This window comes from Macrosteles quadrilineatus, unplaced genomic scaffold (genome assembly GCF_028750875.1).
Source record: "Macrosteles quadrilineatus isolate MER2022 unplaced genomic scaffold, UCM_ALF_1.0 Scaffold_4__1_contigs__length_99947679, whole genome shotgun sequence".
Lineage (NCBI taxonomy): Eukaryota > Metazoa > Arthropoda > Insecta > Hemiptera > Cicadellidae > Macrosteles > Macrosteles quadrilineatus.
Genome location: NW_026542597.1, coordinates 12,030,352 through 12,053,800, shown reverse-complemented (window position 1 = coordinate 12,053,800; position 23,449 = coordinate 12,030,352). Strand labels below are relative to the sequence as shown.

General features: G+C 32.5%; 1 protein-coding gene across 7 annotated transcripts in view; it reads left to right on the top strand.

The window, feature by feature from the left end:
- LOC128992329 (TLD domain-containing protein 2-like) overlaps window positions 1–23,449 on the top strand; it is a 419,200-nt gene that overhangs the window by 302,631 nt on the left and 93,120 nt on the right. For all 7 annotated transcript variants that reach the window (XM_054415850.1, XM_054415846.1, XM_054415849.1 and 4 more), the window contains one exon: window positions 8,836–9,079. In XM_054415850.1, coding sequence (XP_054271825.1) covers window positions 8,836–9,079 — 244 coding nt within the window. The remainder of the gene's footprint in view (window positions 1–8,835; window positions 9,080–23,449) is intronic.

Genomic DNA, 23,449 nt, shown 5'->3' with positions numbered 1-23,449 from the left:
GACTGCACGATCCACTGCTTCATCCTCCCTTCTTCCCATTCTTCTCAGGTCTCTTCTCACTTGATCTTTCCACCTCAACTTGGGCCTTCCAGGAGGTCTTCTACCCTCGGGATTTTTGTTTAGGGCGTTTCTCACTAATGATCCTCAAATGGTATAGTAAAAAAAATGTTATTCCTCAGTTGGGTATAGTAAAAAAAACATACACAAAACTTGGCATGTACCTATTACACTACTGTATAATATTCATAGAATACAATCTATGTTCTATAGTAAACGCAAATATTGTCAACTCGTTAATAAATTCTCAACTAAAATAAAACATCAAAAGGCAAAGGTTAATAAAGGTAGGAGTCGATTTTCATCTTCGATTTGACCGATGAAATATTTCATTACACATTTTCCAATACTAACTCCGCCCTTATTGTTTTTCCCAATGATCAAACCCGCTTTGAAAAGACTTATGAAGTAGAAAACACCAGTAAATCACCGTGGAAAATAAAAGTTGGAAAGTTTAAGTGAGAGGTAATTCAAGACTGTGATAAATGTGTTTCTCTTTCTTTGTGTTATTCTCGTGTCAGTTTTATAAATGGCAAAGTTTCAATTAGTGGAAAAAGGCCGACTTGTATTCATGTGAAAAAGTTCTTTTACAGAGGCTGAAGACAAAATTGTTCTATTATCTCGAAATATTCTAGCTAGAAAACTTATTTAAGGAGTAAGATTGTTCACATAAACAAGTTTGTATGTGTATATATGATTTCCAGTCCATGTCAAAATTATCTTGAACTTGTAACAAGGGAATGCACTTGTTTAGATCCAAGGTTAGGCACATTTATTATCTAGAATTTGTTAAAGGTTAATTTATAGGAAATTATGGTAAATGTATGAGCTTGTAAAGAATCAAAGTTATCTAATACTAATATGTTCCTATTAGCTCTTGAATATAAACCTAGTGGATATTTCTGATATATTTTTTCCTACGTTTACCATTTTCTACTCATCAAAAACATAACCAAAATGTGAAAACCAAAAGTTTAATAAAAGTTAAAACCGTTTTAAACATATATAATTATTTTTAAGAAATTGGATTTCAATATTTTTACATTTTGATAAATTGTTACCTCTAATCCATTTCCTAATTTTGTTTTAGTGATTCGTTCTATGTTTTGCGATGAGCCTCTGCTCACTTCCAAAGTAATGGTAACAAAGTAAAGGTTTTGGAAGCTGAGATAAAAAATTAAAACTGATTTCGTCTGCTCGGATTACCCGTAGTCCCGAGGGTGAAGCTTTGTCTTTTCCTGTTCGGACATTTATTGTTGAAACTCAATTTATTACCTTAGGGTGGGTGTTTAATATAGAAGGAAGTTAAATTATTCACCATATTACATTAAAGCAGTTACTAAATAATATTACCGAATAAATATGTGTTATAAATATTGATCAAACTTACACTATCATCATGTTCTGCCTGGTTAATTTTGAAGAACCACAAATGTTTGGGGATGTTAGTGTAATAGATGTTAAGTAGTCAAATTTGTCTAAAGGAAGTTTTAGTTTTCTTAAAGAATTTAAGTGCTTGCCGAGCTTTAAGATTGGACACCCAAATGCAGCCTTGTTTGATGGTTACGGGCTAAAATCAATGTCCAATCAACCGTTTAGATTGTTTGATTGATTAGTTAATTAACTTTGGTGTTAAAGCAGGTTAGTTTGTGAGAAGAGGAGAGAAGGATGAGTGCACAAGATTATAGCTTTATTATTGAGAAATATCAGATCTGGAAAATTATTATTTTATTTAAAGTTGGAGTGAAATTTACTTTAATCTATAACTTTTGTGTCTGTGAAGGTCCGAATTGCAATCACTGGAGCTAATGTTTAAAATGCAGTTCTGTTAAAACCTTGCAATGGTTGTTACTGCTTGATTCAAATTGTTTAAATGAACTAATATATTTTACCAAACGATTTGACCATGGACAAAACATACTCCCTTAGTAGATTTGTCATCGGATCAGCAGCGGAAGACAAATTTATTGTTGGTTCCGTCCGAGGCCAATAAAACAATATAATCATAATTAATAAATTGTCTCCTAGTTAATCAAACAGTAAATTACAAATCATCAAATTGACCCTAAAATAATAGAAACAAAATTCAGTTTACACTATCCTGAACACGTAGAACCAGCTTCAAATTTTAAAATATGATGAGAAGTCGACTTGTGTTGGTTGGTCTATGATTCAACTAATTTGATATCTATATGTATAACATGAAAACGATGAACAAGCAGTGAATTTTCCAAGAATTTGAAAAAATCCTTCTTATTGCTATTTATGAAAATATCACGAATCCAACTTCTAGGTGTTACACTTTGGTCTTTGCTTCGATTCCACTTTCACATTTATGTTTACAGAATAATGAATACCAAAATCATTTTGTTGTCAAACATAAAAGTTGTGAAATCTTGTTATTTTAACCACTCTCGCTTTATAAGTTTTTCTATAATTTTGGAATAAAATTTCCTAATTTCTTATGATATTCAACATTTTTGTGGTTTCTATATTGGCACTTTACGTTTTTTATAAAGGACGGTCCAAACCCTGGATTTGTTCAATCTACCTTTGTGATGTATTAATTGATAGCACAATAACAAATGGCATATAAGTCCGGAATCGGTTGGTATAGTTCGGAATCGAACCAGCAGCCCTCATATTTGAAGGCCATCAATTGCCTACCCAGATAATAGATTTTCCCAGTTTTCTTATGACAAATTGTTTTCCTTTAATGGCAAGCTACGATTTTACAATGTTAACGTGTTCAAACTAACACACACAACCGATTAAACTTTGCCCAAATGTGTTCACGTTGTGAAAAGGTTCTACAAATGAGATGCACATTACGCATAACAAGTCCCAACTTGCCAGCTTGGGTCAGACGTAATTTGACAAGGAATTTTGTAAAACGTGTTATGCTCGAGTATGCTGATTTGCGTAATTTCATGTGTGGTATAAGCCTTATGTCGGTTTTACACTTATACAATTTTTATTTTCTTCTTTTCTCTATTTCTTGGGTTTTATCGTGGTTCTTTCCGTTTTACTTTTGGAGCTACAGCTGATTGGTTCAAGGGCACCACAAAAATTGGGAGGGGGGCACTTACCAGGGTTAAGGCGTTCAGAAAAAAGGGGTTTTTGAAAGTCCCCTATTGAAAATTTAAGAATGTACTTAGTTTTTAGCGAATTTCCCATATAGGGAATATTAGCGAATTTCCCATATAGGGAATAAGCTATTACCGTAGTACTCATGGTAAGACCTGGACGTGGGAGCAATTTTTTTTCTTCGTTTTGAGGTCCCTAGAGGCCAAAAACACCATCCGTTCAAATTCATATATATATATATATTTATATATATATTTATATATATATTTATATATATATTTATATATATATTTATATATATATTTATATATATATTTATATATATATATATATTTATATATGTATATATATGTGTCCGTTAGCACAATAACTCGAGCAAAAATGATCCGATTTTGATGAAATTTGGTACAAACGTGTAAACCTATGTTTATTCGAACGAGTTCGCGATCCAGCATGATCGGACCATGGGAACGGGGGTTTACGGGGGGTTTTATGGGGTAAAAATAGGTTTTTCCCATTTTTTACCCAAAAAACGTAAAATTTAGCAATTTCTTTCCAAACCATTTTGTAGAGCTTAAAAAAACAAATAATTTAGTATATTGAAGCGTTATTATACGCCTAATGGTTACAGAGAAAATTCCAAAAAATTGTAAATTTAAAATTCCCATGTTATTCTTATGGAGAATAAGTAAACTGTTGTAGTTTGCTTGTTTATGAACATATTTTGATCAAATTTGGAAAATGTTTTTATTTCTTACTAACTATTAACATTTAAAAAAAAATAAGTTTTACCCTCCCTGATGCAGCAAACCTAAGTACTTGTTAAACTAATTCTATTTAAATCAGGAATAAATGTTATACTTTTAAGTAGACATTTAAGTGTAAATCAAATCAGTCAAATGGAAATTCGCTTAGTCTGCAGGTTTGCTGCGGCGGGGGTATTAACATATTTTTTAGAAGATTTTGCGTACTAAAACCATTGTTGGTCATATCTTTTCCAACATCTGACCACAGCAATTTTTTGCTTAGCTTCACTGCTCCAGGAGAGGGCTTGGCCTCCTTACTCCTACTTTTTTTTTTTACTTTTTTTTTCCTTTGGCGCTTACAGATTGGTTATGGTTCTTGCTTGACAACCACAAGGTTACCGATTCAATCCTGAGAATATACAGTAGTTTTTGATGATTTTGAACCGAACCAGCTGTCTTTGTTCTTTAGGCTTTTTAATAAACAGTAGCTCTAAAAAGGTAATAAGCAACACAGTTCGTCTCGCTTTATTTTACCCTCATCCTTCACTTATTTGTTAAATTATGCCCAGTTGGGTTCTAATCTCAATTGGTAATGAGATGGTTTGCAGAGTGACTTTTTGAAATGTAGCTTTTACTTATTATTCTCAATAATAATTGGATAATTATTGTTTGATCAGAAAGGCAATGGGTATGGAAAGAGAAAGCATATAAGAATTGACGGTAAATATTACATAAATTGTCAATTGATTATTCCGTTTTAAAACTGTTATCTTAATAGTAATCTACCTAGGCTAGAACTAAACATTTAAATTTTATTTTATAAAAGTTAAAAGTTTCTATTTATATTACTCAAGATAGACGATTTAATTCTTTTCTTGAAACAACAAATTGCATCCATCACAATTAAGTAAAAAGCAATGAGAAGAAACTTTGGATTAATTTAAAGTAACGAAGTACGAAAGTTGAGACCTTCTTTATAATTTGAAGAGACAAAAGCTTTCTTTAGTACAGATTTTATCCTTTGTTTTTATTGTTGTGTATCTCTTAGTTTTCCAGTAATTTTTATGCATCTAGTATTGTCTACTCTTTGCCTTTTGGTTAGTTACTGACAATTATACAGTAAAAAAAAATTATATGTATATAAAAATGTACATGCTGTAAATATGTGATTAAATTGAATTGGTGAATAACATATTCTAAACTAATATCCTAGGCTATAAACATTTATTTGGCTTTCCGATTAAAATTATTAGCTTCCAAAAGCAAAAATTTCAACCACATTTTTTCAAAGTATGCAATATTTTCTTTTTATATCAGGACCAAGATTTGTATCCATTCAAATTATAATTAATTTTGAGTGCCGTAATTTATAAAAATAGTATCTCATAACTGTGTAGTACTTAACTTTGACAATGATGATAAAATGAATAGCAACCACGGTGAAAAGTAATTTTTTTATGAGGAGCAACATTTTTTAATGAAAACTTTTTTTACTTAAAGAGAATGTAGTGTATGGAATGTAAGGCTTAATAGCATTCTTTCTGTTAAAATTCTTGCACATTCTTGCTGAAAGCATACAGAATGACCTCATAAAATGTGAATACTGTTCATTACCGTCAAGATAACTTGAGAAGGCTTGGATTCATTTGATAAGATTTATTACTCACAATATATATACAGGGTGTTTCAGAATTCGTGTCGGATATTTTAGGGTATTGTTCCTGGGTAAGAAACAAATCCAAATATCATATTTAAATTGACCGGAAGTCCTTAGCTACTCACGCTACTCACACAGCCGCCATTTTGTTTTTTTCGCTTATTAATTGTTTTCTGAAAAATGGTAAGAGATACGAAATTTAAACTTTGCAAAAAACATTTATGACAACTAGACAAAGCTACAAAAAAATTATGAACATTCTTAAAATTCATAAAACAAAATGGCGGCCATTTAAAATTTTGTTTCTTAAATTACTCAAAAACCGTTGAGTTTACAAAAAATTTACATGAATAACTTTTTTAAGATAATCTAAATACAAATCGATTGAAACCTTAATCTTTAAATTAACTGAGATATGGCAGCTTTAGTAATATGTGACCGCTGGAAGTTAGATGTAGTGCATTTAAAAAATTAGGGCGTTTAGTGTGAATTTTAAAAACAGTAAATAGGTGTGCAATTTTTAAGCCATCCTAATGATTGATAATTGAAAAAAAGACACTTTTGGGGTTATGTAATATTTTATTATTGTTTGAAATGATCTAAAATTGTTTAAAAATAACTTGCAAAGCGGTCGCAGACAGTTGCATTGTTGTGGCAGACATAGGCCCAGCGCACACGGTGTGACTGTTTTGAGAGCAACCGTTGCAAACCCGTTGCGACTGCAACCAGTTTGCAACTGAAAAAGAGCTTCTGTCCGCACACGGTGCAACTGTGTTACAACTACAGTTGCGTATATTCTGCAATCAGTGGAGTGTTATATTGTAAGTGCAGTGACGTTGTTTTTAAGGCCTTCCTTGTTTTTAAGTGTTTTTAAGTACAATAACAATGTCAGACTCAGACGAAGAAGACGTCATTACCTGGCAAACCCAATTCAACAGACACATCTTGCCATGCTTTATCAGTCAAATCTTTCCTTGAATATCATGGCAGTTTGTAGTTGTACAGAACTTCATGTTTCTCCACTTCTCCAACGAGCTTCAAGTTGAATTCTTGATCATTCATTTTGAGATGAACACTATACGGCCGTCAAAATAACAACAAATTTCCACCAAACACCACAAAAACACCCCGTGGTTTCGTGCAACTGGTTGCTGCAACGTCGGGCCCACCGTTGCATGTGACTGGTTTCAAACTTTTCTGAAAATCGCAAACGACCAGTTGCGTCGTGTGCGGCTCCCCACTGCAATACATTGCCGTTGTTGCAAAACAGTTGCAAGCGCAACTGGTTTGCAACGACAGTTGTAAAACAGTCACACCGTGTGCGCTCGGCCTTAGGCCGCATGCCTCGGTATGCACTACATCTAACCTCCAGCGGTCACGTATTACTAAAGCTGCCATATCTAACAGTTAACATTCATCTAATCTTAAAGATTAAGGTTTCAATCGATTTGTAATTAAATTGTCTTAAAAAAGTTTTTGTAAACTCAATGGTTTTTGAGTAATTTAAGAAACAAAATTTTAAATGGCCGCCATTTATGAATTTTAAAAATTTTCATAATTTTTTTGTAGCTTTGTCTAGTTATCATAAATGTTTTTGCAAAGTTTCAATTTTGTATCTCTTACCATTTTTTAGAAAACAATTAATAAGCGAAAAAACAAAATGGCGGCTGTGTGAGTAACTAAGGACTTCCGGTCAATTTAAATATGATATTTGGATTTGTTTCTTACCCAGGAACACGCTATTCATTTGACGCTATTCATTGTATAAAAACTTGTACTGTGAATGAATAAAGAGAATTTGAATTGAATTGAATTGAACGATACCCTAAAATATCCGACACAAATTCTGAAACACCCTGTATATGCTGAAATAAACTGTTTTACATTTATTTTATTTTGTTCTACTCTTGCGTTTCAACTCCAGACACTAAGAAGTGACAATAGTTGAGAGCATTTTGATCCGAGGCAGTCATTTCCTAATGCGTGGGGGTGCAGATAGGAAGGGGGGGATGCAAGGTTATTTGACAAAGTGCAAGCACTGCTAAATGTTTCTTCGTGTTTAGTTTTATTTTTTTATAATCTCAGCTTTTTTACCAAGTGTAATACAAAGACTGTGTGTATTGCATTTATTTGGATATTTTTTAATATTTTTTGTACAGAATATTTTTACGTATTTTATTTTCTGTTTGGACAGCTAGCAAATTTCTGAAATTATTTTTAATTTTTGTTTAAGAAACAGACAAATCCTTGATTTTAATACTACTTCGTGTTAGTTTGATACTGTATAATGTATATAATTAATTGATTAAATTTACATACAAACCTGATTTATGCTATGAATAAATTATAAATAGATTTTTAAACACAAACATATCACTATCATAGCCAAAAACAAACCTTGTAATTGATCCATTTTAGGTACTGTATAAAAAAAACACAAGATCTCTAATGCAATATCAGTTTATTTTTATATTTTTCTTTGCATATCCATTTTTTTCTGGTTTATTTTTGTTCTTAATACAATTTACAACAGTGCAGTCCTTGTGTACCAAATGTAAATATTTTTGTTACTTTTAGGATGGTAAAAAATAGTTTTTGAAAAATTATATGGTTTCAATGTTTACTATTAATAAGATCCATTTGAGTTTAATTAATGCAGGATAAGTGACAGAGAGATGGATGACCTATGCTTTGTTAATGACTGATCAGCTGTTCCTTCAGCTATTACTATTTCTTTAAAGCCAAATGAAAAAGGACTGTGAGTGAGCTTGGTCCAGCTTAGAACTATAGACCTCAGGATCAAACCTTCATCCTTTTATTGTCAGACGAGTATAATCACTCGGCTATCCAGCTAAATTTGGAATATACCACAGAGAAGTAAGGTAGGAACATGCAATGGTACACTTGAGTGGTGTCTAGCACTAGCCGCTAGACACCACTAGCCACACCACGCACTAGTTGCTAGTGTCTAGCAAAAAGCCCAACACTGTCCTCTAACCCCATGTACTACAATGCTCACGGTGGAGGAAAACCATGTCTCCTGTGCGATAGGAATTTCCGCACAGTGCTCTACTCTTGGCTTGGACACTCCTTGCTTGTCGTAAGTATATTTCTGACACAATAAATTAGTGATCAAAAACACCATTGTCTCATAAGCAGGTTTCCTCTATACTGTACCTTACTTCTCTGTTGTTAAGCATATCTAAAATGATGACCATGTAGCCTACAATATAATTTCCAAAATCAAACTTTTTTTATCACAAAAGTAAAACTCAAATTTGTTTGCAGGTCGAGCCAAATGACACCTTGGCATCAGTTGCGGCCCATTTTGACATCACGCCCTCCGAGTTGGCCATCCTGAACCGGTTGCCGTCCCGGACTGTGTTCCCAGGACAAGTCATCCGGGTTCCGGACAAGCGGCGACGCGACCAGGACTCCGAGGATAAGGAGAACAAACAGGACAACCCGGAGTCGGACAAGGGCGATGACAAAGAGAAAGATGACAAGAGTGAAGTGTGCGATGAGGAAATGGGTGAGTTGAAATTATCTTTTTTAATTATTTTGTAACAACACTTTGTTAAAAGTCCTTGTGAAAGTTTTGTAAACATGAATGCACTATAGTGAAACAACGTAATTGTTGCACTAGCACTAGAACATTTAAGTCAGACTATAGTGGTTCCCACATGATGTCTGAACCAAACTACACCGCTAACAGTTTAGTGTTAGGTAAAAGTCATACTTATACATCCTGTTTATCAGATTTGGATCCCCCATGGTAAGTGCATCTAACCTGGAAATGAAAATTTTATTGTTACTTAAAATTGAGCACAATTTATAAATCTCAGTTGATAGTGCAATGGGCTATGAGCTCATGGTAGTAATGTTGTGGGTTCATACCCTAATTGTCACCACTTTATCAGTAGGTTCATCCCTTTACCGTACCAGCTGCTTGTTATGTTCCACAAAGTGGCCAGGGGCCCAGGTAGTTGGGCGAATTGTGGATATTCATAGGCATGCACTGTGGATGCGATACTCCCTGGTGTGGATTAACGTCCGCACGGGTGAGTACTACGACTATCCGCAGTGCTATCCTGATAATTAGACCAATTCGTATATACCAAGGGAAAAACAGTGGTTCGGATTCCACTATAAACTGTAGGTCCCTTAGTCGCCATTAGCTGTATGGGCTATTAATTAACAGCTGTGTCTAAGGAATATGTCGGCCTTAGTCACTAACAAGACTACAAGATCGCGCCACTCATCATACACTCATCTCCATCCATACTTGGCTTTAAATACCTACTTTGTATGGTCGCCATTACAAAGAAAAGTATTAAGTATTAAATGATTAATTGATACCACTAACCACTTCAGCTTTCCCCCCTACACATACTATATGCAGAAAGTATTATTTAAAAATTTGTTGGTCCCCCTGAACCCAAAAAGTGTTTTTGAAGCCTGTGAATGTTTGTAATGTAGGTACAGAGAAACAGTTTACACCTGTTGTCCGAGTTATATGACATTTGGTATGTGAGTACCAATATGGTATCTCCAGGCGTTTTTGTTTACTTTTTTTAAGTGATTTTTTTATGTTGGTTTTTCCATAAAATGACAGAAAAAATTTAATTTGTACAAAAACGGCTCCAAAGATTTTTAAAAAAAATTTGTATATTATGGTTTTTTTAACTCTGAACAGATCTGAACAAACAACCAGTACAAAAAAACATTCAGATATAAAAAGCTATTGCACATGCGATTTTCCCCATAGAATATAAATATCAGTTTGCTAATACTTTTTATTTTACAAAATCATTATCTTTGTCATAGTTATATTGTTCATTCTGATTATCCTTCCCCTTATATGCCTTAAACTCACCATTGTCTTGCTGTTACAGAATTATCACTGTATATTGAATAGTTGTGGATTTTGTTAATCTATATATTTATTTCAAATCCAATTTATGCCGTTTGTCGGTTGTTGTCTGTCCTATGTTTGTTTGTCCTTTATGTGTTACTAAACTGGCCATCCGATCTTGATGAATTTTTGGGAAGTTATTCTATACACCCCCAAAAAGGTTTCTATACCATTCCCCTCCTTAAACTCCCTTGGAGCTCTGCCCCAGTAGCTCTGAAGTATCCCATGTTTACATTATGGGTATTCATTTACAAAAAAATCTAAAAATATTTACAGCTGTTTCAAATAAACCAACAATTTGGATTCTATCAATGAATACATGGTTGTATGATGTTCCATGGGAAAAGATACATGCTTTAATAATAGAGTGCAGCACTATTCCCCGTTTCAAAGCACGAGTACATCAGCTATTAATACATAATAATTCTTACAAAACATTTGAACGATTTTAGAAGTTCCAGTTGCAATAGTAGATACCATTAGTTATAATAACTTACCAGTGCAATAGCATAATAACTCAGTATAACTCACCAAAGACTCAACAAAAAGACAGAGCCACGATGTACAAGAGAACTGATTACATTCTGTTCTAGATAGTACTGAAAACCATCACTTCATTTTAATAATGAAGGTAGTTTGACAACAAACTGTAAAAGTATTCTCTTAATAAATCAGATTTATATTTCAACCTAGTTTGCTCCAAATATAAAAATAGGTTAATTGGCTTTGCGGTAAAAAGCAATTAGTCTCTTTTGTAATTAGTGAAGTAATCGCTTTTTCTAAAGTTTATTACTTGGTGCTTGTTGATAAGATACCAGCAAAACTTGTAATTATATTTGTAGGGTATTTACCTCTGTTATAGGGAATAAGCTATTTAGTCGTTGCATTTTAGTAAACTGCTTTGAAATCAGCCTAATGAAATGTAAAATATTTTATTTTATTTTTATTATTCGCTATTGCTTAGAATAATTTTTAAAATCGATAATCAATAACTTAATTATTGTATCAAACTATGAGCTTTCATTTTTATTATATGGTACAGTATATTTATATCAACAGTATTGTTATATATGCCCTTTCTATTGAGCTTATACAGCCAAGTCCTGCTCAGTGAGGGTTGGACAGGATTTGTGGTAATGTCAGTAGAAAGAAATTTAACTTTGAAATACACTCTAAACCCAACAATTTATTAGTTGTACCTCGTAACAAAAATTTTAAAAATAACCCAACCGCCACAAACCTGCAGACTAAGCGAATTTTAATCTGTCCGGTTGGATTTTTACTAAAAATATTTCAATAGATAATTTATATATTCCCAATGTAAATTATGTTTAAAAAGACTTAGGTTTGCTGCAACGGAGAGAAAAAAAGTGTTTTTGAGATCCAATGTCAATAGGATAGGATAAAATAAATAAAATTGATTAAAATATCTTATTAGGAATAGGTTTATACACCATCAATTTTGTGATAACTTTTAGGGCTTAGCCCTGGGACAACAATAAAAATTTAATTAAAATATATCCATATACGAGCTAACTAGATGAGTTTAGTTTTTCTCCACAAGAATAACATAGACATTTTAAATCTATAGTTTCTTTGAAATTTTCTCTGTAACTTTTAATCGTACAACAATGCTTCAATATACAATTTTTTGCTTTACTCAATTGCTGTAGTAAAAATTGGGGGCATTTCCTCCATAAGGGTAAAAATGTTAAAAAATATTTTAAAAGTTTGAAAACCTCATTAACACATTGTTCATATTACCCGAACCTGCTGGTTTGCAAAACCAATCAATTTTATCCAGCTCTACATATTAATGCCGAATTTCATTCAAAATCAGGCCAAAATTACTCTTTGTGGTCACGGACACCGTGTATAAATTTGAACGTAAGTGCTTTATACTCTTAGGACATCAAAATGAAATAGTAAATCTTTCCCAGGTCTAGGTCTCTCCATTCCTTCTACGGTTATAGCTTCCCTAGGGAAATTCACCTATTAATAACCACCCTAGTTGTTTCTGTTGCAATGCGCAAAAGTTGCATACATTTTGTATCCATTAAGCTGTACTTGTACCTTGTGAGTATCATTTGTCTCCGTCAGGGTGGTTAACGTTACATTCTGACGTCCCCCCCTCCCCCCACTGACCCAGTTCACGACTATTGGCTGGACGTTATATATTGCCGGCTCTATACCATGAGTATTATGTTCAATGATAAGTTATAGTGCGAAATGAACTATCATTCTGGGAAGATAATTTTGTGAGGATTATACTCCGTTCATAAAATTCAGGTGGTAGTATATCTCCTTCACTTGATACTATATTTCAAACAATAGCTCAACAGCTGAGTTTTGTTGAAACTTCAATCAGCTGCAATATATGTATTAAATAAATAAGTAGTGGGGGAACTTCTCCTAAAGCCAGCTAAATTTTGTGAACAATTGGTGAAATTCCATAAAGAGGTATAAGGGAATCATGTTAGTGTTTTCAATTGGGTTATGTTAAATTTTCTTATGGGTTTTTATGGAGTCCCCTTTTCAGGATTATTCATAATAAAACATATGTTTTCAAACACATTTAATCAGTTAATATGAAGTTAAACGCTCTTTGAAAATATATAGGCCTAATGATTAAATTGAATAAAAATATAAAGCTATGAAACACAAATAAAAGGTCGACATGTTTCAGTAAAAATTTGCAAGAACCCAAATACCTGTAAGGTTGGATGTCCACCCCCTCACCATTCCACCCAATGCAACATAAAATCTATGGGGGTGTAAGATCTGCGACTTTCTGCCTTTTGTCAAAGACCCAACTGAAGTGTGCCCCATTCCTAGATTATATCTTTGATGCTTTTACTATAGTTCACCTGTTTGACATTATGAACTAATGTGAGGAGATCAAGAAGGACATACAGTGAAAGAAAGCACAATTGTTTGAATTGGCTCAAGCTGCAAATTTATGGAAATACTCTTTAAATTGTTTCTTCACTATAACACTATTCGGTCTTAAGAAAAAAGATTATCTGTTTGTACTACATCGAATGTTTTAGGTTGATTTTCATTCAAAGTCAATTGATTAATGCCACAAACTAATAAAATATAACACCCAATGTTTAAAATTCTACTAGACTCCTTACAAATTAAATTATCATCCTGCAAATTAAAATTTGACTAAGTAGCCTTAATATTTCTTTATCGTCTAGCTAGGTTTGGTTATTCATGCAATAGAAAATCAGAGATGGGTTAAGATCACTATCATTAAATTAAGCATAGGTAATCCCTACTTTTTTCATTCTCGTAGTTGATTTAAAAAATGTATTGACCTCCAGCCTTGTGATACAGCAGTTAAAAGATTATAGTCTTAGTTAAAAGATTATGGTCCTAATCTACAATTTGCAGTGTTGGCACATTTTAAATCTCTAAAGCCACTTGAAAATATAATAAAAATGCTGGGTCAGTCTTTAGCCAATCAATGCTGCCAACCGCACGCACCTCTCAAGTTGAAGAGCCTCTTGATTCCACGTTTTGGCAACACTGCCTCATAAAACAAAACATCAAGTCGTATAGCCCAGGGACTCGTTAGTCTGCTTTAAACTGCGGCCTTGGTTACAAATCAATATATGTTGCTCTCACTGTTGCAACTGTGTGCTTGTGAATAACGCTAACTATTTGTTGATTTTCTGCATCTTTTTCAAGTATGAAATACCCCCGCCGCAGCAAACCTGCAGACTTAGCGAATTTCCATTTGCCTGATTGGATTTAAACTAAAATGTCTCCTTAAAAATATCACATTTATTCCCTATTTAAACAGAATTAGTTTAATGAGTACTTAGGTTTGCTGCAACAGGGAGGGTAAAAAAGTTTTTTTATGTCAAATATTAAAAGGTACTGCGGTTTAGTAAGAAATAATTGTATTTTCCAAATTTGATCAAAATATGTTCATAAACAAGCAAACTACAACAGTTGACTTATTCTCCATAAGAATAACATGGGAATTTTGAAATTACAATTTTTTTTAATTTTCTCCGTAACAATTAGGCGCATAATAACGCTTCAATATACTAAATTATTTGTTTTTTAAGCTCTACAAAATGGTTTAAAAAGAAATTGTGAAATTTTGTGTTTTTATGGTCAAAAATGGGAAAAACCTATTTTTACCCCATAAAACCCCCCATAAACCCCTGTTCCCATAGTCCGATCATGCTGGTTCGCGAACTCATTCAAGTTTATCCCGCCTTACACCTTCAAACCAAATTTTATCAAAAATTACTCAAGTTATCGTGCGGATGGACACATATATATATATCTATATATAGATATATAAAAATTTGAACGAATGGTGTTTTTGGCCTCTGGGGACATCAAAATGAAAAAGTAAATCGGTCCCGGGCTTAGGTCTTACCATGGGACCTACGGTAATAGCTACTTCCCTATAGGGAAATTCGCTAAAATGTTTAAAATTTTTTTAAGTTTAAGGTACGGTACGGTAATCTTTTTTATTGCATTGATACAGAGGCTGTCGCGATGTGAGAACAAAGTTTCTTTGATAAGAAAAGTGTCTGTCTTTCAGAAATTTCCACAAAAATCCATTAAGAATTTGTTTTAGGTTAAAAGCCTCTTTTAGTCCTAGATTCATATCCTAATGCGCCTCAAAAGCATGTGCGAGGAACCATTGACTGCTACTTAAGTAGACATGCGATCTATTTGGACCAGCTAAATTAAGTTTTTTTACAATGGCTCACTCTTGCAGTTTACTACAATCAAAAATTCTATTGTTGTATACAGTTATAATTTCAATATAAATATAAAACGTCAATTAAACAAATTTGTTGGGATTGGAAGAATTAACTTTCCTGAGAACATTTTTGGGACATCGAACATTTTCATGACAACTGGTGACCATCCTGGATAACTGCTGGATGTATGGCAAACCCTTCACCAAAATATATTTTGTTAAATCACAAAAAAAATTTTAAAATACTTTTGATCTAAATTGTAATGTTTTAATAAAATACTTCTTAAAACACCATTAACAATTACAATGAGTGACAACATAAAAACAAATGTTTTGATCTCAATATAACATTAGCACGCTCATACACTTAACTTCCGTGAGTGTGGTGAATTAATGCACATACGAGGGCAAACTTTTAACACAAACACTTGCCAAGTCCGTACCTGGGAATAACAACAGTGTAGAGTTGTGGAGTTTGAGTTAAGCGTCTCATTAACAGGAAATTAATTCAAGCTCAACTACATTGTGTGTGTTAACTCACTAGCTAAGCTTTGAGTTTAGACAGTTGGTGTAAATAGTCATAGTCATAGTCATAGTCAAGAATCTTTATTCATAGTATACATAGTTGTACATGAATAGTGTCAAATAAGTTAAAACTAATGCTTTAAACCATGATATCGCCATTTTCAATTCGTCTAAAGAGTACAAGGACAGGTCCATTAAATATTCCTTGAGACGTTTTTTAAAAAAGTTGGGTTTTTGTTCTGTTTTAATTTTCAAAGGAATAAATTTTAAAAATTCATGTCCTGCATTGACAGTCTTTTTTTTTAAGAGCTCTAATTTGTGTTTTCCAATTACAAAATTATTTTTGTTACGTGTATTGTAGTTATGATTATTTTCTTTAATTGGTGGAATAAAATTTTTGTTTTTGACAAACATAATACATTCAAGAACATACAAACCATAAACCATGAGGATCCTTAGACGTTTAAAGTGTTCTTTTGCAGAATCATCTTTGTTCATTTTTAACATAGCTCTGATTGATTGCTTCTGTATTGTCAAAATTTGGTCTAGATTCGAATTTGAGGTGGCTCCATATACACATATGCCATAAGATATATGGGATTGAATATGGGAAAAATATATCATTTTTAAAACATCAACACTGCATAGTTTTGACATTTTTCTAATCGCACAAAGACCAGAATTTATTTTATTGATAACAAGTTTACAATGTTTGTCCCAAGACAAGTTGCTGTCCAATGTCAGGCCAAGGAACCTTACGGCTTCTGTTATTTCAATTGGTTGGTTATTTACTTCAATATTAGGATTGGAATTGTTTTTGTTTTGTTTTGTTTTGAATGTGACACATTTGGTTTTACTTTCATTTAATTTTAAATTGTGATTATTAAAAAAATCCTCAATACAAGCTATTTCTATTGTGGATAGCAACTCAACATCTTCTGCAGTTTTCCCAGATACTTTAAGATTAGAGTCATCTGCATAAAGGTACAAACCTGTACATGGGGCAAAATTTAGACACTTTTTAAAATTTGTTAAGTAACAAAAAAAAGTAAAGGTCCCAGGACCGATCCTTGAGGTACACCAGATCTTATTGTGCCCATATTTGAACTGTATTTTGATTTATAATTGTCTTTAGTGATGTGAGTTATTTCAACAAACTGTTGTCTATTTGATAAGTATGATTTAAACCAATTAAGAGAGTTATACCTGATTCCAATTTTTTCTAATTTAAAAAGTAATAGTTCATGATTAACGCTATCAAACGCCTTCGATAAATCCATGAACACTCCCAACACGTGCTCACCCTTGTCAATTGACTCAATGACTGATTCAACAAAGCTAACAATCGCTGTAATAGTGGACTTATCTTTCATAAATCCGTGTTGGATGTCTTCTAGGATTGAATTTTCTTCTTAGAACACAGTTAATTGATTAGAAACAATTTTCTCGTAAATTTTAGATATTGGTGATAGCAAAGATATTGGTCGGTAATTACCAATATCTGTAGCCTCATTAGATTTAGGAATTGGTATTACTTTAGCAATTTTTAAATTGTCTGGAAAAATGCCACTAACAAAAGAGGAGTTGATTAAATGAGAGAGAATTTTACTTAGCTGCTTTCTTACAAATTTTATGACTGACATTGGAATCCCGTCATGGCTGGAGGATAGTTTGTTTTTAAAAGAATTTATAATTTTTTCAATTTCATCTTTATTAGTGTCACGAAAATAGAATTGATTTTGAATATTGACACAGGTTGAGCCGGTTGGAGATAGTTGTTCACGGATATCTCTGGAAGTCTGTTGGCTACAAGAAGGGGACACATTAATAGGCCTGTCCTTCACAACATTGATAAAATAAGAATTGAATAAATTACTAATTTCGAGAGGATCTGTAACTCTTTTGTTTCCATTTACTAAAAATATATTATTTGTGCAATTAACTGAACTTTTCCTGGTTTCTGAGTTTATAATATCCCAAGTAGTTTTAATTACATTTTTGGATTTCTTAATCTTGCTATCATAAAACTGTTTTTTTACTTCAATCAGTTTTTTTCTATAGATTTTATTCCTTAATCTATACTTATTTAATACGCAAGCAGGATTTTTGTGACAATTACTCCTCCGAAACTACTGAACCGATTGACATGTTTCTGGTGTCATTGGAAAGAGCGTAACGTGAAGTTGTGCAGGAAACTTTCTTTTTAGATAAATAATTAGAGAGTGAGGCCCTGGGGCCCTTTAAAGTTTCGTATTTCTCCATAAGATTAACATGGGAAACAAAAATTGTTTTGAAACTCCAGCTGTTGTCAGAAATTAAATATTATTAATTGGTCTCCATGGAAGCATGAGAAAATTCACAATGTTTACATTTGCTTTGACATTTAAATGTAAACAATCAGAACTGTCAAATGCCTATTTCACAATTTCAGACAGCTGATCCAAAAAAATAAAACAACTATGTGGTAGGTTTATTTTTATCTTAAACTTTATGATAGATTATTTATTACAATGATATAATAAATTATATAAGTTATTAATTATTGAATTTTTTTTTAAAGATTTGGCATATGAGTATGCCTATGATAAATAACACAATTTCAGAGACCTGCCAGTTTTTGCCTAACACTGTTCTGTAGAGTTTAAAGTAGTCTACACCTTATTGTCTACAAATTGGCTAAATAACTTAGGTATGGTACATTATAAAAGCTGACAGCTTTTTTACGTTGACTTAAATTGTAAGCTTACCTTTTCCCGTCCTTGGGCAGTTTGTTAGTTTAAAATAACCCTTTAAACTGGAATAGGACTGTTATGTAAATTGTAAGTATTTCCATTAGTTAATAATCTTTTAGTTGACTCTTTAAAAATCATCAAGAAAATTATGACCGTTATCAGTTTTTAAACAAGTCATTACTTCTTTGCAATTGCTCGATTTCGAGCAACATGTACACTAGTCTACCTAATTTTGCCAAATTTAAGTCATTATTGAAACGAGCGTGTTTATTTATTTGAATAATCTGTTTTTTCTCTTCCCTTAAACTGTCATTTATCCAAGATTTTCTTGTAGTTCTTAATTTCATTGTTCTTTTTGGGAATAAGTCAAAGTAGTATAAGAGCAGTTTGAAAAAAACATCAAATTTTTTATCAACTGGAGAAAAAATAACTGTCTGCCAATTTTCAGCTTCTAGGTAATTTTTAAACAATTCTTTATTTTCTTTACTAAATTGTCTCCTATTGTCAATTATATAATCAGTATTACATTGTTTAGTTTGTGATGTCCCTGTTAATCTTTTAATCAATCAATCAATCAATCAATCAATCTTTATTTGCCATAAGGATACATTTACATATCATTGACAAAGTCTATTTGCAGTTTTTAAACCAAGTCTTAAAATAAACATACTATTGAATATTACAATTAACATTCAACTCCATTCACATTCTTAACTGAAATTAAAACCAAACTAAAGGACAATTTCTCCCAGTTTAAAATAATCATCCAGACTATAAAAAGGGTTCTGAAGTAGATAATTATAAAACATAGCCTTAAATTTGTTAATTGAATGAAAATTTAGATTATTTTTTACTGAATTATATACTTTAATTGATAAAATTATGTGGCAATTACTAGTTTTACTAAGACGATGGGATTCTAATAGCGCAGTATTTTTAAAACGAGTGTTGTGACTGTGATTATTAAATTGAAGATATTCAGGGTTTTTTAATATATAAACAATCAGATCATAAATGAACAAATTAACTGCAGTTTGAATTTGCAGATCTATAAAAAGAGGTTTGCAATGATCAGGGTGCGTCCCTGTCATAGCTCTTAAAGCCCTTTTTTGGAGAATCAAAATTTCTTTTATTCTACCACTACCACCCCAAAGCACCAATCCGTATCTCATGATTGACTGGAAGTACGCAAAATAGGCCGTCCTTACATATTTCTTAGGAACCTGAGAACAAGGGTTTGGATAAATTTTGATCGATACTGTTGCTTGTATTAGCATTTGCTGTAGCATTTTTCAATGGTGTGAGTAGCTGTCATGCTTGTTTAATAAAAAACCCGTAACAATTCAAGAAATTTTAAAAATTTTAGAAGTAGGGCGATTTTTGAAGGTAAAAGAGTGTGATTTTCGGAAAACGCTTAAGAGTGTTTTGTAGAAAATTTATTTCCTGAAAAATCATGCAAAGGATAATACAGTCAAGTTCACAGTTTTTGATTTTCCTAAAACGTTCTCATACCTTTTTTATATGTCCTTTAACATTTTTATTTAGTTCAAGTTGTAATACTGACATTGATTCATTAGAGTATAATAAAGTAAAACACATCAGCTGTGCTACTGAAGGTTTTATTCACCTAGCGCTTCATTGTTATTTACTGTAAAAGCTGCAATATTCGCTTCGTCACAACAAACTAAGCCAGGTACAGTTCCCTATAAAATTTATCGCAGCTGTAAATTTAAGTCTCGTGAGTTAGTGTCGTCAACACTGACTAGATTTGTTTCCTAACTGTACAAAAGTTATTAACTTTTGTTGAGTTTAATTTATGAAATCTTTTTACTAAACTTTTTAGAGGGAAGTTTTGAAAAAATTGTCTGCTTAGCTTCCCACAAGTACCTTTCAATATTAATAGAAACAGACATTTCATGGATCCCCATATTAAAGTTTTTGCCAGTTTTAAAATAAAAATTGGCGTGGTTAAATGAAGCAACTGACAGATTGCGCTGATATAAATTACATATTTTTGTGGAATATGAAGACTTTACAGCCAAGGAAAACTGGTAAGATGACTTGTTGTCTGTTATATCACATCTACTTCTATCTCAATAACCAAAAATACAAAACATTAAAATATAATTTAGACTCAAACGCACTCTGGCTTATTCAAATATGTTTGTTTTTAATTGAAAATTTGCAGCAACTAGTTCATATAGATGGGATGTTTACTTCAGTATTTAAAAGTCAATGTGCACTAATAGTATGCAGCTATTACTACTTACTCTACATACTTATTACTCATTGTGGTATGATCTAGGTCCTGGATCGGTGTAATTGATTATTTTAGGTTCTCCAGAAGCAACAAACGCTATTCATTTAAGTTTTACACATGTGTTGCTAGCCAAGTGGTTAGCGTCTCATACTTCGGTGCAAGAGGGATGGGTTCAATCCCCGACACATCCTAAACTAAAAAAAGTTTTTGGTCCCAAACACAACAATTTCTTTCACAAGCTGGGATTTGAACCTTCAATCTTTGGTGTTCCCAACTAGCCACGCCTAGGTGTTTGGTGTGGCCTTAAACTACTAGGCCATTATGTCAAAATTTATATATATATAGATTACAGCCCTCTTAAAAATTTTAAATTACTCTTACTTTATCATAATAATCACGCTTGCAAATCATCTTCACACAAATCGCTATCAGATCAGAACATCAGAAGGCAGACGACAGATACAGCAGTGACAGGGTAGGTGAGGTGTTGTAATTGTCCCCCAGGGTGTGAGCTCGTCTAGGGGGTGAGGGAGGCAAGTCTTTCATTCAGATATTATTCAGGTCAGAGTGTTATAAAAGGATGAAGTTACCCCGTGTTTTCTCAGGAAAATGTAGTTTGAGTACTTCTCATGGGGTTGGTTGGTTCTTATCAGGTTGACAAGTTTTGGAAAGTTAAATTTCAAATCCTTTTAAATTTTAATTTTTGTTGCTATTTGGGGTCCTATCGCCTCTTAGGGTTCAATAAAGATTGTGAAGATTATTTTGTAATTTTTAAACACCTGGTGAATTGTATGTACTGGTTTAAACTATGTGAAGGGTTAAACAAATTTGTTTAGGATTTGTAATCAGTAGTAAAATTTGCTTTGGATATTTGTGTACTTTTGCTTTCTGTTGTTTACAATAAATTGATCTTTTCGTTTAGCGAATTTGGTGTTAAAGAAAATCAGTGTTTGTCATAGAAAAGGAGTATTTTACAAAAGTACATTCTGTGGGTGTCTCAATCGTACTGTTTATTTTTTTAATAGGCAAAATCAGTAATATGGAATTACTACTTTATGATAATGTGAGTAGAGTCACAGCTGGCAATCTCTACGTCCAACTCTAACTCTAAACAGAGCTACAAAGTGGGGTTAATCAAAAATATTTCATGATCTTGCCATTGGGAAAAAATATAAAAATAAATACCTAAATCTAAATTTTGGAGGAAATACTTATTCTTGTTCGCTAAAAAGTCAAATTCATAAACAATATTTTCACAAGGTAAACTAGTTTTTATACTGCAATGTCACTAGTAGTAAATTTAACACCGTGCTTACGCAATCGCTCGCCTTAATTAATTTCCGCTTTGTGGCAGCTCCCGTTTAACAACACTGTTTACGGCTTTTCCGCAAGTACTTTTTTTATGGATGCCAAAACGAGTGAGGGTTGCGGTAGCTAAACGCTTTGTTTAAAACTCTTGTTTTATGTATTTGCGGAATAGCGCTCATTTAGTGGAGAGACATTTTATGCAGTGGTGTTGTTTTTTAAGCTTGCCGTTTTTAAATGGGATTTTTGGGATGGATTTGTGGAAGTCGGAAGGTTCTTGAATTTAAAGAGTGTATTTTAGGTGTAGTTTTATTATATCAATATGTTGTTTGAAAATATAAGAATAATAGAATCTGCATGTATAAATCTATTAACTAATAAAAATAAATAATTGAATTGTTTAAAATCTACAGTAAAAACTAAACAGGTACACCCCAACCATTGTTTATTCAAAAGTAAAATTAATACACAGTAATACAGCCTATCTAGGTAAAATCAAGATCTTTATTGGTTTATTTCAATAAGCTGTGTGTAAATTTCAAATCAATAAATTGTTATCAAACTATAAAGTAAGTAAATAGATTTAATTTATATAAACTTCTTAGTATTCACTGGAAATATTTCTATTATGAATCTTTTGGCATTCAAGGGCCCAAGAATATTAAAAAGATGCGCTTACATGATAACTTGGTTTATGCCCTTTGTTCAAAATTTTAGTGCAGTTGGGTCAGTAATGTATGCATCCGCCTAAAACAAACACAAAGATAGACATAATATAACACATACTGTATATTTTCTTTTAAAAGTAGTTAAATTAAAAAATGAATGTAGAATGGAGTAAGATGCCATGTATAGCTTTATATGTTTCTTTAGACTGGTCCGATTATTAAAAGCTCAAAGTTCAAGATAATAGGTTAGCTCAATTTGAGCCATCAAAATCTTTTTAGGACCAAGTCAGCAATTTTTTGAACTCAAATTATCAGTGCTAGGCAAGCACTATAGCAACTCATTTACCCAGCTATATTAGACATACAGATCCCAAAATACTCACTAAATGTAAAAGTGCTTGTTTAACTTAACATTCACTTAGCATTTTCATCTACAACTGTTGGTCAATTAGAACAGTTTCAAGCCTGTTTCCACTTGTAGTAGTTGGTAGACCTGAGACAGGTAGTGTGTATATCTGTCAACTGGTGTGACTGATAGCTTATCACAAGACTGTCTTAGTCACACTATGTTAGTGTCAGTACAATGTCGTGGGGTGTTCAACTGCCAGAAATATTTTCCTTTACAAGCATCTATGATACTACACAAGCATGGGCAAGCTGTAAGTAGTATTAGCCAATTTTATTGTAGAGAAGTATTTGTGTCTATTACTGTAGTCTGTCGGTAAAACCTTGGAGCAGGATATTGTACATTTGTGTAAGGAA